General features: G+C 39.6%; 1 protein-coding gene across 2 annotated transcripts in view; it reads right to left on the bottom strand.

Moving 5' to 3' along the window:
• The window catches only part of pard3ba (par-3 family cell polarity regulator beta a), a 364,154-nt gene that overhangs the window by 67,354 nt on the left and 276,386 nt on the right, over positions 1-20,414 (bottom strand). For both annotated transcript variants that reach the window (XM_041781937.1, XM_041781936.1), the window contains one exon: positions 6,750-6,861. In XM_041781937.1, the coding sequence (XP_041637871.1) occupies positions 6,750-6,861 (112 nt within the window). The remainder of the gene's footprint in view (positions 1-6,749; positions 6,862-20,414) is intronic.

Consider the following 20,414-nt stretch of genomic DNA (forward strand, 5'->3'; position numbering starts at 1 on the left):
ACTTCAGAACCTCTCTACAACAGCAGCGTGCGAGAAAGTCGTCCTCCACTCATCCCCTAGAACAAAGACGGCCTATAAAAAGAAAGCACTTGGTAGTTTTGCAGCTTAATTGGCCATCAAGGCTTTACAGAGCGCTTATCATTAGCATATAGAGGAAAACGACGGAGAGAGGGGACAGTGTGATTGTCATAAGTACATGAGTGACCTATCCACCGACGGGGAACATGCAGGACAGGTCAAATTAGAGACAGAGAGATGGGCAGAGACATGGAGAAAGAGGAGGGAAATGAGGACGGGGACATGAAGGCTTGGAAAGTTACATTTGGCTCCACATGAGCTGCATTTTCACCAAGCAGTTCAGTCCGGTTCAGTATGCAGTAGTTTGAGTTTCCTCTGTTAGAAGTCAGGAAAGGAACCAAGGTAACGGATCTGGACTCTTCTTTGCACCCTTCTGTGGTAACAAACAAACTCATCTAACCCCAAGGAGTGAGGCTAAATTAATTACAGTCTGCTGATTGGTTGAAAGAATTGTCACTTCAAAAACGCACCATGTTTGTTTCTAGCTGAACAACTTTTCGCCCTCAGTTTGTCAAAAACATGCTCTGAAAATGTAGACTAGTGCAACTGCAATAGCCGTATCACAGATGTGTGATGTTGGCTACATACCTCGATCATGCTGCTGTCTCTGTTGTTTCAGGGAAACCAAAAGTGCCAGTTTTCTCGTTTCTTTGGCTAATCCATGAAAAAAGTCTGCCTGATATCACAACCAGCCAGAGAACTGAGTATGGTGCATACGGAGTCTCATGTAGAAGCAATCAGGCTAAAGGTCACAGATACACCAGCACGACAGTGGAGGCAGATAGTCTGTTATGTCAGGCTGACTTTAGCACAGTGATACTCAACTCGTGGCACTTTTGTGATGATTTGTGGCTCTTTTATGTCTTTATTTGAAATATTTTTCCCCCAGAAAACCGTCAAAAAGGGAAACTACAACCTCAGAAATGATCCATTAATCAGTTTGTTTCCCACTCTTGTACAGTTGGCTTCAACTGTCAACCTTTATTTTTTGCTTGTATATTTCCATTCCCTTATTTGCAATTTTTCCTCCTTTTTTGCCACTTTTTAATCTATTACTACAGCTTTTTAAGCCCTAACTTGCCACTTCCTTTGGCCCTTTTCGCCTTTTTTTGCCTTTTTTGTCCTGGTTTTGCTATTTTTTTTGCTCCTTCTCACCCATTTAAGCTGCCTTTTTCCATTGAATGCCACTTGTTTTTCCCACTTTTGCCCATTTTAGTCTCTTTTCACTTATTTTTGTCCACCTTTTTAACTTTTTTTCACCACCTCTACCACCTGTGACTCGTTTTTGAGTGACTCGTTTTTGAGTCACAGGTTTTTGTCACTTTTTCCCCCTATTTTTGTCAATTTTCACACTGTTTTTGCCACTTTTTGATGGTGTTGCCACTTTTGCCCATTTAAGTCTCTTTTCACTAATTTTTGACACTTTTTTACCTTTTTTGACCAATTTTGCAACCCATGACTCATTTTTTGTAATCAAGTTTTTGCAGTTTTCCACCAGTTTCTGCCTCAGTTATCCTTCCTTTTGCTATTTTGAAAATTTCCCACTTTTTTCCCCTTCTTGCTGTCTTTTTCCACTTTTACCAATTTGAATTACTCATTTTTATACCATTTTTACCGTTTTGGACCATTTTTGCCACCTGTAACTCATTTTTGAATAAATTCTGCTGCTTTTTCTCCCCATCTTTACCATTGTCCACCAGTTTTTGCCTCTTTTATCCTGCTTTTTGCTTTACTGATTTTTTGCCACATTTTACCATTTTTTCACTATTTTTACCACCTGTAACTCATTTTTTAAATTCAATTTTGTCACTTTTTCCTCACAATTTTTGCCAACTTTCCCCCATTTTTTCCACTTCTTTGCTGCTTTTGGACCATTTCACCACTTTAACTACTTTTTATTGCCACTTTAACCCATTTTTGCTACTTTCACTACTTAGATTGTGGCTCTTGCAGAGTTTTTTTTTTTTTTTTTATAATTTGGCTCTTTGGTTGAGCGGGGTTGAGTAACACTGCTTTAGTGTATTCCTGCTATCAGCAGCACCTTGACCCAGAGCCTATTAATGCTTTGGCCTAACTGGTCCACTAATGGCACAGATGTTCCACTGATGTTTTTGTTACAGATGCAGGTGTGCACTGCAGTGTGACAGTCACAGACTTGATGCATATTTGCTGTTATTTAACCCATACTGAAAAAGCCAAACTGCTACTAAATGAAAAGTTGTTTTGGTGCCAAAAGACCGCCTCCTGTTGCTGATCTCAGCCAAATGGCCCGGATCTCTACACAGAGACAGATTTTCTAAGGCTGGACAAACATCAGCCGTGAACACGAGCAAGATCAGCAAGTGTGTCAAACTATACTGAACCAAACCAAACTGTGCCAATGGGTGGAAAACATTCTCAGAAAACTCCACCATAGGTAGACCATGAATTGGAGGATAAACACAGGCACTAACAGCTATCATACCCAGTATTTTATGCCTGCTTTTGTTTCTGTCAGCACAGGTTAGTGTGTTATACTGAAGAGGCGCACATACACTCATCTTCTTTCTGCACACAAAGCACTCAAAGAAAACAGCGATCCTGGCCTTGCATGGAGAGCGCAGAAAGAAAAAAAAACCTTTTTAAACATTCACGGCTGCAGCAGTGGAAAAAAAAGGGCAGCGCGGCACGGTGATAGAGGTGGCTGCTAAAAAGGCTGATCACACAAGGACAAAGTGAACACCGCGCTCAAGTGGTCTGCTTTTAGCTCTCCTCATACCACAGAGAGAGAGAGAGAAAGAGAGAGAGAGAGAGAGAGAGAGAGTCTAAGAGTGTGGAGTGATGAGTTAGTGAGCATGTGGACACTTTAAACTCCAGTCTGTCAGCACCTGAAGAGGAACAACTATCAACAGAAACATTACAACCCTCCATCAGGTCTTCATCAAATTATATTTGTGTAAACACTACAAAAAAGTCTGCTTTATTGTGCTTACTTCAGAGTTATTTAAATGACCCTCAGCTTTAAAAGACAGCCTTTTATAGAAGTTAACACTTTTGGTTTAATTCTCTTTGATGCTGTCGATGAGTCTCTCTACAGAAGTGTTGCTTTAAATCAGTGTTACTCAACCCTGCTCAACCAAAGAGCCAAATTATTTAAGAAAAATACCTCTGCTAGAGCTACAATCTAAGTTGTTAAAATTGGTGAAAATGGGTTAAAGTGGAAATTAAAAAAAAAGTTAAAGTGGTGATATGGTCCAAAAGCTGCAAAGAAGTGGCAAAAATTGGGGAAAGTTGGCAAAAATGGTGAGAAAAAGTGGCAAAATTGAATTTAAAAAATGAGTTACAAGTGGGAAAAATGGTAAAAAAAAAAAAAAAAAAGAAGTAAATTTTGGTGGCAAAAAATCAGCAAAGCAAAAAGCAGGATAAAAGAGGCAAAAACTGGTGGAAAATGGCAAAAACTGATTTCAAAAAATGAGTTCAAGGTGGCAAAAATTGGTCAAAAAACTGTAAAAATGTGGCAATAAATTAGTGAAAAGAGACTTACATGGGCAAAAGTGGCAAAACCGTCAAAAAGTGGCAAAAAAATCTGTGAAAATTAGCAAAAATGGGAGAAAAAGTGGCAAATTTAATTAAAAATGAGTTACAGGTGGTAGAAATGGTGAAAAAATTGTATAAATGTGGCAAAAAATGAGTGAAAAGAGACTAAAATGTGCAACAATGGGAAAAAAGTGGCATTCAATGGAAAAAGGCAGCTTAAATGGGTGAGAAGGGGCAAAACATGGCAGGAAAAACAGCTAAATGCAGGACAAAAAGGGCAAAAACTGGTAAAAATAGGAAAAGAAATGGCAAACTTGGGCTTAAAAAGCTGTAAAAATAGATAAAACTGGCAAAAAAGGAGGAAAAATTGCAAATAAGGGCAATGGAAATATACAAGCAAAAAATAAAGTTTGACAATTGAAGCCAACTGTACAAGAGAGGGAAACAAACTGATTAATGGATCATTTCTGAGGTTAAAGTTTCCCTTTTTGAAGGTTTTCTGGAGGAAAAATATTTTAAATAGGCATAAAAGAGCCACAAATCATCACAAAAGAGCCACGTGTTGAGTATCACTGCTTTAAATAATTTTATTCTACCATGCTGTGTTTATAACTATTTCAAGCTTAAGGAATCATGATGACAGACTAACCTGTGCTGACATAAACAAAAATGAGCCAACTGTAATTAAAACCTCTATTCATATCTCTGCTTATTTTACTGGTGGTCATCTTATGACAAGGTGTCTGCAGGACCGTGCACGGAAGAAACTGCAGAGCTACCCACGACGCAGACAGTCCAGTAAAGTCTTCACCTTGTTTGTCCAACATATCTAGGGACTTTGGATAAATATTTTAGTTTTTATTATTAGATTAACCCATCAGTAAGCACCTAGAGCTGTTTTTTTTTTCTGCAGCAGCATTCATGACTCTGAATTATTGCATATCAGTAGTGGATGGAAAACTTTCGCATTTGCACAGTAGTGTACAAAGACTTTGGAGATTTTCCCTCTCTTTTTGGATGTTATTTGTCGTCTATTTTGAATGTTTTGTTGTCAGTGGACAACTGAGCAGTAAAACACAAAATTTCACAGCACTACAGTAAGACTTGATCAGATTTTATTTGCTCTGTTTAACTGATAAAAGCTGAAGAAAGTGGCCCTACATATGTGTTTCTTACCAAAAGATCACTGTATAAACTGGTTATTAAGTGTTTTATCTAGGGACGTGCATAGTCAAACAGTTAAATTTGTGTATCAAAATAGTTGGAACAAAATTTAAGAGTCAGTCAAAGTAAGTACATATCATTTGTTATTAACACAGGCTTGAAATCCTGGTGTAATGCTCTTTAAGCTGTAATGAACCTCCCACCACTAGTAGTCACTGTAGCTTCAATCAAGGGCAGTTATATCATGAGTTTCTCTCCTTTGATGCCCACAGCAGCCAATGACACAGAGGGATTCTTTGCAGTATGAGATGGTGCATTGTCATGCATGAAGATCATTTTGCTACTGAAGGCATGGTTCTTCTTTTTGTACCATGGAAGAAAGCGGTCAGTCAGAAACTCTGTTACTTTGCCTGGTCATTTTCTCACCCTCAGGGACCCTAAAGGGGCCTACCAGCTCTCTCCCCATGATTTCGGCCAAAACCATGACTCTGCCCCCTCCTTGCTGACATTGCAGCCTTGTTGAGCCATGGTGGCTAAATGGTGGTTTATGGCACTAAAATCCAATTTGCATAATAATATGGAAAGCGGTGTATTTATTCTTTGATGAGCCATTTCTATCCTGATGGTGTCAAAGTCTTCTTTCTTGCCTCTTAATCTCTGAATCCAAACCAACAAGTCTTAAAATTCAGATGTGATTCATTTGGCAGATGTTTTTCTCCAAAGTGACTGAGATTTAATGTCCTTAATATCAGCAAAAAAACAGCAACAACATGTCAGAGAGAGAAAAAACTGCATCCTGTTGTGTTTCAATACCACACTCATTATCATGTTTCTGTTTTTGTTTTGTACCAGTATTACTTCCTGGGAGTCTGACTGTGTCTTTTCTCGCTGTATGTGTGTGATTGTGAGCTGGGTGTTTCATTATCAGGCTCCTCAGGGGAGGAACCCACCGCTGCTTTCCTCAGTGGACACCGCTGTCTTCTTCTGGGCTAAAAAATAACAACCAGACAAGACGTTGAGCCTCATGCTTGCTGTGCTTTAATTGCGTCAGAGATTCTGTACCGACTGGAGCTGCACAGGGGACGTGTAATGAGTGACGGAGCCTTTAAAGACAGCCAGGAGAGAGTGTCTGAGTGTGTCTAATGAAGACTGGTTGGCAGCTTCATCGCTCAATAAACAGAGACTACAATGAGCGAGGAAGCCAGCTCAGCAGGAGGCAGGTTGTGTCAGGTGATTGGTTATCGGGGATGCTTGCAGCAAATCCATCCCATATTTCCCAGATGCCTCTGCTCCTGTTTGCTCTGTTTTGTCATTTATTGAAAAGAAGTTTTAGGAAATGCTTCTGCAAACCGCTGCAGCCAGATTTAGTGAATGTGATGCGGATCAAAGTGTGATTTTCTGCATCCTTGAGCACGCTATTAAATAAATCCTATTCTAAAATGTCTGATAAATGGCTATTGATTTCCATGGGGAGTTGGAGTGAGTACAAAGGTAAATGAAATGATTCCTCAGGCCTGATCGATACAGGACATTTAGCAGAGCAGCTTTTCTAAGAGAGGCAACTGGAGTGAGAGATTTCAGACCATTGTTGTTCTTGACCAGATAAGAAAAGGAAAGGAGAGGCAACAACGAAGAGGAGAAAAATGGGGAGGCCACGGGGTAAGAGCATAAGAGAGAAGGTTGTGGTATATAGAGCTAAAAGGAAAGGGGGGATGGAAATGTCACCGGTCTAATAGATCTCTCCATAAACTAAATGAGGAGGAGAGCGGGCGCCGCCTCAGTGGCACAAGGCACCTCGAAATGTTAACAAGAGAGCTGAAAATAGCCCGAAAGGCTCGGAGGAAACAGGCTGAACACAACGGCGCTCCAGAGATGAGAAAACAAAACTTTCACGTTTTTAAGGCCACAGAGCAGAAGTAAGCTCCTGCAAACTCATTCCCTGTTAGAAAAAGTTTTTTCAAGGCTGCAAAGCCACAGGCGTGAAAACTCACCCTGTTTGGGTCGTACTCCAGGACTCTGCGTCGTGCTGCGTCAAGCTCATCGTAGCCCGGAGCGGCTCGGGCCTGCTGATACTCTCGCCGTAACCCCTGGAGACGCTGATCACTGCAGAGATGGAGAGAGAGGTGTAAATAAGGCTGTTCAGAGAAGAACTCTCATGTCAAACAGGAAGCACCAATGCATTGCTCTAAAGGGGTAATGCTGCATTTTTGAAGTTGGATTGCATAAGGTGTTTGGTGACAGCAGTTATACTTTTAACCACAACAGATTTCAGCCTGTGCCATCCCTTTAAGGACGGAGTAAGGATGGGCTATACAGCACGACTGACATGAACAATTTCTCCGTGTAATTTAGCACATTTTTGGTCAAAACAGGGAAAATCAATGTCAGCTTAAACCAGGGGTGTCAAACTCAGTCACAGCAGGGGCTGGATTCTGGATTTAGGTCTAACCTGAGGATCTAACAGGGTCAACATCAACCATAACTGTCAACCTCATTTTCACCAGCAATAAAATATGAAAAAAACAGCACTGATGATAAATCATTTGGAAATTCAAAAAGTAAAAATTATAATTTGAAAGGCTCAAATCTGAGACAAAAATTCCAATTTATTAGTTCAAAAGATCAGAACACGATATCAAAAATAGAAAAACAATGTTTCAAAAGAACAAATAGACTAGGAGAAAGTTGAAATCATATGTTTTGAAAGGTTAAAATATGACCTAAAACTTTAAATCTGTCTGATAGTTCAAAATATGGGATTAAAAAGACAAAATTATAGTTGAAAATATCATAATATAAGCTAGAATTCGAAATGATGATTTAAAAAGTGAAAAATATGACTTAAATTCAAAATTGGGAGTGTAAAAGGTCAAATATGATATAAAAAGTAAAAAATTATTAATTTAAAATGACAAAATATGAGAGTAGAATTGATATCATATGTTTAAAAGTCAAAACATGGGATTAAAAAGCCAAAGTTAGGAGACGAAAAGGTCAAAAGTTTAAAATTGGGAATCTAAAAGATTAAAATGTGACGTATAAAGTCCAAATTATGAGTTGAAAAGGTCAAAGCATGAAATGAAAAGTCAAAATCATAAGTTTGAGTCATAATCTTGACATGCAAAATTGAAAATATAAAATAAAAACACAAAAGTTAGCCCCCTAACTCTTTACTCTTTCAGGATTTTTATGGCTTAACATGGATATTTTTAATAATCAAGTTGAAGTTCACATTAATATACTGGAGGAAATCTGCAGACCTCATACTGGTGGGCCAGTAACAATACAAATATGATACGATCTTGCTGGCCGGATGTAATCGTTCCACGGATTTTGCCCCGGGGCCTTGAGTTTGACACCTGTGGCTTAAACGTACTCTTTACAGTGCTGTGAAAGAATATTTGCCCTCTTCCTGATTTCTTATTTTTATTGTATCTTTTATCATTATCTTTGTCTAATATTACATCTAAGTGTGACAAACAAGCACAAAAACAAGAGTAAGAAGTGACAAAAAGGGTTGAAAAGTGACAAAAAAGTGGAAAAACTGGGAGAAAGTGACTAAAATGGAGAGAAAATGGCAAAAATGGGGAAACATTATGTTACAGGTGGCAAAAATTGTCAAAAGCAGCAAACACAGCAAAAATGTGTGAAAAGTGACCCAATTGGGCAAGAAGTGGAAAAATGGGAAGAAAGTGACGAAGAAGGGTGAAAAGTGACAAAAAAGTGGAAAAATTGAGAGAAAGTGGCTGAAGTGGGGAGAAAATGGCAAAAATGGATAAGAAGTGACATTAAAAGGCAAAAAAGTGGAAAAAAGGGGCTAAAATGTGACTCATACTCATACTATTGGCAAAAATGTTGAGAAGTGACCAAAGAAATTAGTTACAGGTGGCAAAAATTGTCGTAAAGTGGCAAACACAGCAAAAATGATTGAAAAGGGACTCAAATGGGTAAAAAGAAGCAAAAAGTGGCAAAAAATGGGCAAAAAATTGGCATTTAAAAGATAGAAAGCAGCAAAAATTGATTTAAAGTTGCAAAAAAAAAGAAGAGGGGCAAAATTGCAAATAAGGGCAATCGAAATATACAGACAAAATATTTTTGACAATTAAGTTTGACAGTAAAGCCTACTGTACAAGGGTGGAAAACAAACTGATTAATGTGACTTGCAATGGATAAATTCTGAGGTCAAAGTTTCCCTTTTTAAGGTTTTCTGGGAGAATAATATCTCTAATTTAGACATAAAAGAGCCACAAATCATCCCAAAAAAGCCACGCATTAACACTGCTTTAGTTTCTCAGTGGTAACACGTGATTTAAGGAACAAACTTCATAATCTGTGCAGTGCATTTTTCCTTATAAAGCCTGTTCAGTGTTGAAGAAATTAACATTTTGTGCATGCTCGCCATGTAAGCTACAAAATACTTAAGTATAATGCTGTTTTTGTTCATTTTAAGGGACAAGCAGTCCTATTTCAGCCAGGTACTGAAAAGTAAAGAAAAGCCAGGTGGAACATCTACTTTTATTCTTTGTTATATCCACCGGTTTCCTTTTACTTTGCAGCGACAACCCTTGACAGCACAGGGAGACTGACAGGCAGACAGATAATATCCACAAAGCACTGCCTCTGAGAAAACACTGGTGCCTCAACTGAACTTTCTACAGCTGACAGAGACGACCAAGGTGGAAGAAATGAGCAAATAACAGTAAAGAAACTTTGATGGATGTGTCGTCTTTACTTAGAAGTCACACAGGCCAATGCAGCATTCTCCTCATTTAAACTGCACACAGACAAGAAAACCTGTAAATGATCCTGCAGACCCATGATGAGAAGGTGAAAAAGAGGCAGTGCAGAGATGAAAACGGAGGACAGAATGGGGACAGAACTCAAAGAGAAACATCATCATGCTCACTGGACCTTTCTGCGAGATAAGCTGCAAACACCTGAGAGCACAGAGCCGAGGATGTATGGAGACAAAGGGAAAAAGAACGCGTCTGAGTGAGCATAATCCCCAGGATGCACAGCCACAGCTGTCGTTTATCTGTGTTTGAAAACAGGCATCTAGTATTGACACTGATATCACGTCAGGAGATTCAAAATGTAGCACAAGGAGAAAAACTTGCCTCTACATCTTTAAATTTCAAACTAGGAAAGGCCTTTGTCCGGCTCATAAACACCCACACATGCTGAATCAAACCGGCACCGTGTCGTACATCCTAATGGTCTGACCTCCAGGCAGATATTGACCGTTGCTGAGCCAGGGAGAGAGAGAGCATGGGCGAGAGACAGAGAGGTTCATTAGTGAAGTACATAGCTTACATGTTTAAGTCTCTCCTGTGACCCTGCCTTTAATTAGAAAATCTGGCTGAGGCTCCGAGCGTGTGTTTGTGAGTGAAGACAACCTCAGGATTACATAAATGTGTGTGTGAATCTCTGCAGTTTGCTGCGTGGCACACAGAGGCAGCACAGTTTATGTATAGGTACGCTCTTTAATACAAGCGACCTTTTCTACGACTCAGTGGGGAAGGGGGGGCTGACTCATGCAAACTCCTGCAACAGTACGCTCATCAAAAAGTGCAACTCTGAGGCTGCTGAGTGAAGCCAAAGAAGAAGTGATAAACTGCAGTTCTTCTAATGGCCACCTGACTCCAGGAGACAGCTGACCCTCATTAAAGAGCTCAACAGTGCGGTTCCAGAAGTAAAAATCATTTCCTCATTGTTCGCCATAAACATCCAAGACAGACTAACGATGAGCTACCTGAGAGTGAATTGATGGCTTATGCTCCTGTAGAAAACAATCCATCTGATATCAGCCTCCTTTTTTGAAAATGCATGTTTAATTCACAGTCTCAAGCAAAAACAAACAAACAAAAAAAAAAAAAACTGCAGTACTTGCAATCCCAAGGTGTCATAGAAATGTGAAGCTTGCTGTGGATTAATGCATCTGCAAACGTCAGCTTCACAACTTTATTGACAACAATAAATGCAACTGTACTTTAAAATAACTATACATGCAATTTACAATATATTTCAGCAAAATTATTAACAAAATCAACACTACATTTATTGTAGTGGTTCAAGAAAGGTCTGGGTATGGTTTGAAAATGTGAAAAGCTATCAATAGCATTCATGGAGAGCAGGAAGTGATGTTGGACAGCTCTTCTCAATTCATTTTTTCTATGATATTAAATAGTAAACAGGTTCTTCCAGTAATGCATAAAGGTTAATTCCATACTGCTTCAAAAGTAAAACCATGCAGTTAAATAATTAGAGAATAAATAGAGAGATATGCAGTACTGTGCAGAACTTTTAGGCACATTTGGGCCAAAAGGTCGAGGCTGAAGTAAGACTTAGATGCCTGAGGGCCTCATAGGGATGGAAGGAGGATTGACAAAACCCTGATTGTGCTCTGGCTGTCGTTGCATTATCAGGAGAATGGAAATGATCTGTTGAAAAAATAGGATGCAGTAAGCGATGGATGTGGAGAGTCAGCACAGCCTAATAGGTCGTTTCTACCAAGCAGTCTGGCTCAGTTCGGTGTGGAACTGCATGCATTTTTTTGCATTTTCATGGGAGAAAAACTGACTAACATTTGCTTAAATCAGGAATATTTAGACTCAACAGAGATCAAAACTGTTCTGTAACTGGATCTGGCCACAAATCAAGTGTCCTGACGTTTGTGTGGACCTGATTTTAAGAACACAAAGCAGAGCCCGAAGGCTCACATCAGCCTGGTCTATCCACAATGGATGTGAAACTAAATTAATGCTGAAGTTTTGTGAATACAAAGCCTTAGAACAGTTAATTAGCTATACTGTAACTAGTTATTAATCTACTTCTTACTTTAGGTAACCTGTGAAAACATCGCTCTGTGGTTGTTGAACGTGTTAGTAAAACTTCAGACTGCAGTCAATTTTAAAAAGAGATCAGCGCACCCTGGATTTCTGACTTAATCTGGCTTGATTTTAACACCAGCTGAACTTTTCCTTTATTGTTCTCACAGTACAGCTCTAAACTTTCATATTTTGTTGTATAAACTGTTATAGACTAGATATATTTACATATTAACATACAATTATGACGCAAAATGTTTCTGTATACGTATTTCATCAGCTGAGCATAATTAAGATGTAGTTATTTTTTTAAAAGCACTTTCAGCTGAAATACAGCTGTTTAATGGTTTTCCCTACTGATTTCTGTCACTCATCCTTTCTACAACTCTGAGGCTGGACCACTTTGTATACACCATTAATCAATACTAATCTCTGCACTGTCCACACCCCCCTCTGTCAACATATTCACTCTTAATCTCCTGTGTTATTCATTTACTTACTTACTTATTACTTGCATTTTATAAATCTAAGTCCCAGCAGCCACTCTCCAAACAAACAAGCATACAGACCCTTTGAGAACCAATCAACACAGCCAAGTTCAGGCATTTTTTTTTTCATGCCATTAGCCAATCTCGGGGCCCGTAATTAGGGCTGCCATTTTGATTGAGCGTGCGTGTCGCTCTCCAAATGAAACAACACTGTAATTATCTCATTATGCCTCGGCCTCCATCACTGACAACGCCAAATATTATCATATTAATGGCTGAAGACTGAGGCTGATTCGGGATAAAGCATCAGAGATGGGGTGGGGGGTGTTGAGGTTTGTTGAGTAGCAGTTTGACAGGTTGACAATTCAGCAGGCTGCTTTCCAAACAGTGACAGAAGAGGCAGACATGAGTGTGTGGATGTAAACACACACATCTGTGAGTCCTGTCCTATATATGTGTGTGTGTGAGGGAGACAGGTAGGCTCCAGTGCTGTCATCAGCAGCTAATAACCACTGCTGATTGCCTGTCTGCAGGCCTGAGGCTAGCTGCATAAACACAACAACGCTAAGCTTTTATGATCCCTGATTTTTCAATCCAACAGACTGATAAAAGATCGTGACATAAAAGAAGGGCGTGCAGCTGCTCTTAAATATGTTCTGTCAAGAAAAAGGAAAACAATTAGCCTGATTTGTTTTCGTTTGCATGAAGAGGACGAATATTTAGTTAAGTCTTTAGGAATGACAAAGACCTGGGTTCCCATGGTCCCATACAGCACTCACACTGGTCAAAGGTACTGGACTTTAGACTCAAATGTGACCAGGCACGGGATGGACTGTCTAATGTGAGAGTGCCCTAATAAGTAAGGAGGAGGGAGTGGTTTAGTTACTCTTTAATAGCTATTAGAATCTAAAAGATGGCTTTTTCCCCATAAAGTGGTGATCAATAGAGCTCAACATCCTTGTTCTGAGGTTAGTATTCATTTTTCTTTTCTATTAGTCATAATGTCATATCTATAAAAGGTAGACTCACTATGAGCTAGCTAAATGTGAACTGATGGATTGAAGACACAAATGTGTGAAACATCAACTTTGTTTTTAGGAAAGCATGTTTTTAAAGATTTGGCACACATTGATCTCCTTTCTACAGAGCTAATTATCGGCCAGCAGATCCCAATTATTGTCTCCCAGGTCCCACAGCCAATCACATCTCTTTCTCTAAAAACAGTGGCCAACTGAAATATTCTCACCATGCTTGCATTAATGCAGATGTCCCATGAGGCTCCTGTGGGCGAAGCTAAACCTCCTCCACACCAGCTTCCTCCACTATAGCATAAAGCTGAACCTCCTCCACCCCAGCCTCCTCCTTCATAGCATAAAGCTTCACCTCCTCCACCCCAGCCTCCTCCTTCATAGCATAAAGCTGAACCTCCTCCACCCCAGCCTCCTCCTTCATAGCATAAAGCTGAACCTCCTCCACCCCAGCCTCCTCCTTCATAGCATAAAGCTGAACCTCCTCCACTCCAGCCTCCTCCTTCGTAGCATAAAGCTGAACCTCCTCCACTCCAGCCTCCTCCTTCATAGCATAAAGCTGAACCTCCTCCACCCCAGCCTCCTCCATTATTACATAAAGCTGAATATCCTCCACCCCAGCCTCCTCCTTTATAGCATTAAGCTTCACCTCCTCCACCCCAGCCTCCTCCTTTATAGCATTAAGCTTCACCTCCTCCACCCCAGCCTCCTCCATTATTACATAAAGCTGAACCTCCTCCACCCCAGCCTCCTCCTTTATAGCATAAAGCTTTACCTCCTCCACCCCAGCCTCCTCCTTTATAGCATTAAGCTTCACCTCCTCCACCCCAGCCTCCTCCATTATTACATAAAGCTGAACCTCCTCCACCCCAGCCTCCTCCTTTATAGCATTAAGCTTCACCTCCTCCACCCCAGCCTCCTCCTTTATAGCATTAAGCTTCACCTCCTCCACCCCAGCCTCCTCCATTATTACATAAAGCTGAACCTCCTCCACCCCAGCCTCCTCCTTTATAGCATAAAGCTTTACCTCCTCCACCCCAGCCTCCTCCTTTATAGCATTAAGCTTCACCTCCTCCACCCCAGCCTCCTCCATTATTACATAAAGCTGAACCTCCTCCACCCCAGCCTCCTCCTTTATAGCATTAAGCTTCACCTCCTCCACCCCAGCCTCCTCCTTTATAGCATTAAGCTTCACCTCCTCCACCCCAGCCTCCTCCTTTACAGCATAAAGCAGGTGTGTCAAACTCAAACAGAGGGAGTGTTAGACATGCAAACATCCAGTACTGGACTGTTTTTACAGCAACAATTTTTCGGGTACCTGTGAGACCAATATAAACTTGTCTTAAAGATTAAAATATGTACCCTTAACAAAAAAAAAATCATGGGCCAAGTAGAGGTTAAAAGTATGACTAAACATGGAACGCTGGATTAGCTCAACTGGTAGAGCAGGCAAGTCTGTAGAGGCTGTATGTGTCAATGCACTGGCTGAAGGTTAGCCTTTTCATGCATGCTTTTCCAACCCTCTGCACCTGTCTGTCTTCAACTTTCAAAACTACTTAAGAAAAAAATAAGCAACTTAATCTTGAAAATATAAAACCAAACAGGTTGGGAATAAACACACTTTATATTTGCACACTTGTATGGATGAAAAAAAAAAACATTATCGTTCATACCACAGTAGTTTCTTAAAATCCAATTAATGCCAAGGCTGCAAGGAATCTATGAATAGTGTTCACTGAAAAACATCCAGAACTATTCTAAAAATGTATGTACTATGGTAGGATTCTTGGTAAAACATTAATGATTCTTTCTCTAAGTATTTTTGCAGCCTTACCTCTGATAATGCTCTGTTCTAGTCAGCTGCTAACTACTTTAAGCATTCAAAAGTGCACAACATCTGTCCCAGAGCACTGTTAAAAGATCTTCAATTCTTTTACTAAGAGAGTGAAATCAGAAACAAACCAATAAGGCTCTAACCTTCTCTCTCCCTCTGGTCATAATTTCGGTGTCTTAAATCCTGGTGCAAAAATGTATTTGATTTGAAAACAAGCATTTGGACTCATATAGCCAAATAAAAATGGCGTATGATACACAGCAGTAAATAAATGAAGTGCATGACCTAATTTTTCCTCTTTCTTAAACCCAATAGCTTTTATATGTGATGGATTGAGATCCTTTGAGTTCATAAAGGCATCAGTCTGAGTGTCTAAGATGTAAACAGACTACAACTAATCAATAAATCAATAAAGCCTTCCTCTGCTATATTAACTAAACCACAGAAATTGACACCACTTAAGTCAGACGTGTTTTTCCTTCAAGTATGATATTTCATCCATATTTCAGAGCGTCTGAATATGTACGCTGATCTGAGCGCGCTGTGGGAGAGGAAAAAAAAACTGGAGGAGGATGGAGTCTGCAGGAAGAGAGGAGGAAGATGAGACACGGGAGCAGGAAATGAAAGATGCATCAGACGACAGAATGAGAGCACAAACCAAACAGCGACATGAAGATGGAGAGTTTCAAACTTGGAAAAGAGTGAAAGAAAGAGCGAGGGAACTGGAGTGAGAACAAAACTGTCTTCTGTATGAAAGCGAGCAGGAGAGAGTGTGAGGACAGCATCTATCCCGCCGCGTTCGACAGTGTGGGGGCAGGCTAATTAGGAAGTGTGAGCCGCCGCCGGCTAGTTTGGCGACTTCTTCTTGCTGCGGCCAGCTGATTTAAACACAACACACTGGGGGGAAACAGCTAAGGCAGGCAGTTTCTTTCTTTGCTGCCTGCATGCTGGAGGTAAGCAGACATCAAAGCGCGTGGTCAGTCTTTGGTTTCCTGTACGATTGGAAATAAAGTCAAACAGAAACCCAGTGGAGCTCCAAACTGAAGGCATAAAGGTTTCACTGCTCTGCCAAACTAACCTAAAAAATCCTCCTTTTAATGCTGCAATTACCCAAAATGTAGTAGGATGTGTCCTGTAGTTTTTAAACAGAAACAAAGGCTGGCTGTGCATGAGACTGTTCAAAACTTTACTGCTTTTATGTGAAATTTATAACAAAAGCACATAGTTAAATCTAAACTGATTTCATGTGAGACCACAGACACAAGGACTAACTTTTTAGCATTTCAATCCTCCAGTTACACCAGCGATTCCACAGTGGAGATTCCACAGACATGAGGTCTCACAGAAACTAATGTGAGCAAATGTGACCTGAAAAAAATAAATTAAAAAAGGACAATCAACATCGTCAGCAGGGTGTGTTTCACAAGCTGGTCTTATATGCTGCTATGTTTGTGAGCTGCAAGATCCAGCTGTGCTGCTTCCCTGGATGAAAATACCAGGGACTGGCATAAACCAGTGCAGCACAGAAAGCATGGCCTTAATCTTGAGCCCTCAGATGTCATTTGTATTTCTTTAACTGTTTGGTTCAGGGAGTACCTCAAATGCAACTTGAACACAAGCAGTAATGGTCGACCTCAATTTCATCTCAATGTTTGATGAAAATGTTAAAACAATCAAGAACATGGGGCCACCAGCAGAGATCACTCAAAACTAACACGGACATGATTTGGGAGCCAGGAGGGTCAAATGGTGACATTTTGAGGACACGTTAAGTGTTGAGGACCAATTAAATGAAAGAAGGAGAAGACATAGTGAACCCACAGCAGCTGGAAATATCTGATAATTGAGCTGAGAACGACTTCAGTGTCATTCACCTTAAGAAAAGAAAGGGAGTAGGGTTAAACTTTAATATGATACCAGGAAAAGTCAAAGCATACTGATTTAACACAACGGCAGATTTCCCAGACACCCATTAAAGGGACATTTCTTGGTTTTGATTAGGGGTTGATGGAATATTGACCTGGTCATTTATCGGAGCTGATATTTGGCATTTAACCAATTATCTGATTGTGCGGCTTCAATTTAGGATAGACCATGTTTTTCCTAACCTCCATGACTCTGGATCCCCCCGCTCCCACACACATGGGTGGCCTTGTCTTAACTGCAACAACACCAGTGCTTGGTGGAAAGATTTACGTAACTTCTGTGTCACCAGTATGACTCTTGCAGCAGCTTTTAGTGAAAATGTTAACTGAATCTGCCCTTTTGTAAAGCTTAAGTACTGCTCAACACCACTGATTATTAAAAAACATAATGTATAATGTATAAATCATAGTTTTAGACATACTTTACTGAGGATGTGTCTAAAGAGCTGACTTAGGGAATGATTCTTGCCACACATTAGTCAGAAGTAGCTCATATATTTCTTCATCTTGGCTCATTTCACCCGTCCCCTAAAAATGTGTGAGAAACTTGATTTTTGGCCTCTAAGAATCCTGAAGTAAAAACTCTTCAGGAAGAAAGAGTCATGCTTTTCACAAGCCAAAAAGACTGTGAGACGCTGCCTTACGTGTCATAGTGCAGCCCTGTCTCTACTAAACCTGAGACATTACTCATCACAGATTTTCTGTTTTTAGACACAGCCATAAAATAAAAACTAGATTAATCCACAATCCAACACGAGCCTCCAAACCCATCTGCTTCTTCTGTTCATTTGGCAAGAGAAAAAACTGGAGGCCGCCTGAATGCAAAAGGAAAACTTTAATTGCTCAGAGAGAGAGCGGCATTAAAAGATGCTTTAAAGGCAGAGAAGACAAAACGACTTAATATTCAGCCTGCACTAATGATGTGTTGTTTTCCAGGGAAACAACATCTCCCTTTTCTCTTTGAGCTCCTCCTCAGGCAGGTGCTGCTGACAGCTACACCAAAACAGAAAAACAAGTGGATGCATTTTCTGTTCAAATAAACACCAGACGGAAAAAAGGGAGATCTCAGCGTGTGCCTTAATGGGAAGTATCTGCTTTATAATGTCGGCTTCTTTATCCGTCTATAGGGGAGCAAAGCAGCGGCACCAGTGTCGAACAAAACGGCGAGGAGAGGAGGAACAAGGGAGTCTAGAACCACAGCTACCAAGAGGCTAACAACTACAGGACAGTGTTCTCAACCTTTTCAGCCCGTGACCCCCAAAATAAAGGTGCCAGAGACCAGGGACCCCCACCGTACCTGACGGTGGTTGAACAGCCAGGAACATTCAAGAATAGTCATGTGCAGACAAGGCCGTTAATAAGGGGGGGAAAGGGGAGGCTTCTGGGCCCCAGCCAAACTGGGGGCCCATGGAGGTCAACAAAACCATGATCCCCGTGAAGTTAACCCTCTGGTATCCCTACAAACTGCTGCCTCATTTTCCTCCTAGTGTGCATAAAATGCAGAGGGGGGTTATTACTGTAAATAAAAAAGTTTTCTTAGTTTATTTTTAATTGTTTAATTTTTTCCTTGTTTCATCAACTTGTGCCATTAAAAAAATACCAAATACTCAATAATTGTCATATCTTTTAACCCTTTAATTGCCATGTTTGTAATGTAAACAAACAACAATTTTTGATGAAAAAAAAAAACATAAACTGATTTTTTTCAAGATACTACACTGAAAGTGAATAACTTATTGATGGATGATTGCAGCCTGGCATATTGATTAGTAGCAACATTGGTTAAAATGCATTATTAGCTTTTCTTGTGAGGTCAATTATTCTAAAATACTCACGTTTTTTCACCCTTCTGCGCAAAAAATGCAACCTTTAAATCATGTTATAAATATCATACATTTCAAAATTGTTTTACTGTTATTGAATTATATTTTGCTCATTTAAGGTCAGCCCCGACCATAAATGTCAAATACTCATTCATTTTAAATTCTTTTTAACCCTTTAAATGCCATGTTTCATTGATGATGTCACTGCATTTTTAGATGCAAAATACACATGAAAGTTTCTACATGAAAATTCAATAACTTATTTTTTGATTATTGCACAGACACACTAACAGCCTCACACACTGATCTGCACTTAAACACAACCTCAGAGAGTTAGTGAGAAGGGGAGCAAACAGCAGTATAACACTGAAATCTGGTGGAAACAACATGTATTTCCTGCCCTTGCCCATATATGGTAAAAGTGACATCAAGGGGTAAAAAAAATGGTCCAGGTGCAAATGTAAAGCCCCAAGTCTCACATGAAGCCCAGAAACCAGAAAATGCATGATCCATGCCTTAATGGCGTATGGATCAAAAGAAGTGGATTGAATGGGTTTCAATGCACACTTTTTGCACGCCAGGGATATTAACCTTACAAAAAAGGTTTACGTTAATTATGTTGGGCTGATTGTTGTGGCTGGGACAAAATTTTGAAAACTGTGCAAAAATGAACAAAAAATACAATACATGATAATATTAATTGTAAAAGAGGACAAAGTTAAAAAAAAAAAAAAAAAAAAATATATATATATATATATATATATATATATATATATATATCAACTAAGTGTGCATTTTTGGCACAAGGGGTACCAGAGGGTTAAGCTGTGAAAACCATATTTCATATTTGACCTGAATAATTACCACCCTTATCAAAGAAACAAATAACTTTTTTTATTCAATTTGCCTTCTTTAAATGATATAATTTATGTTAAAACATAATTTAATGGGTTAAAAATGGCTAAAATTGGTTAATAATGGCAAAAAAAATGGTGGAAAAGGTGGTAAAATTGGATTTTTTAAAGAACATAAATGGGTTAAAAGTGGCAAAACATAATCCAAAATAGGTTAAAGTGGCAAAAACGGGCACAAAAATTGCTAAAGGGGATTAAAAAGTGGCTGAAATGGCTTTTAAGTGCAAAAAATAGGTGGAAAATATGTGAAATGAGATGAAAATGGATAAAACTGGCAAACATGGATTAACTGTGGCTAAAATGAGCAAAAAGGAGTATAAAAAGTTGTTGATAGAGGCAATAATGGGTCAACAGAGGCAACAATAGGCAGAAAGGGGCAAGAATTAGTTTATAAGTTGTAAAAACAAGCAGAAAAAAAGAGGTGAACAGGGTCTAAAATGGACAAAAATGGGTTTTAAGTGGCAACATGTGCTAAAATTTGTGATGAAAAAGGGTTAACATTTGGTATAACTGATGTGAAGTGGCAACAGTGTGATTTTAAAAATATCCCTTATTTTAAGGTAGTAAGAGGGGGTCCCGACCCCAAGGTTGAGAACCACTGAACTACAGGACAGTGAAAGCTCAGTGGTGGGTGAAGAAGAAGAAGGGAAGTGTGGTTTCATACTGATGAAGAATAAAGTCACAGGTGGGAGCACTAGCTCAATGGATAACTTCACTCATGGTGCAAATGTGTCTCACATCAAAAACAACAATCCACCAGAAACATGAGCAAATAATGCTTCGGGAAACATCCAAAAACTTAAATTAACTTGTAATT

This window comes from Cheilinus undulatus, linkage group 24 (assembly GCF_018320785.1).
Source record: "Cheilinus undulatus linkage group 24, ASM1832078v1, whole genome shotgun sequence".
Taxonomy (NCBI): Eukaryota; Metazoa; Chordata; class Actinopteri; order Labriformes; family Labridae; genus Cheilinus; species Cheilinus undulatus.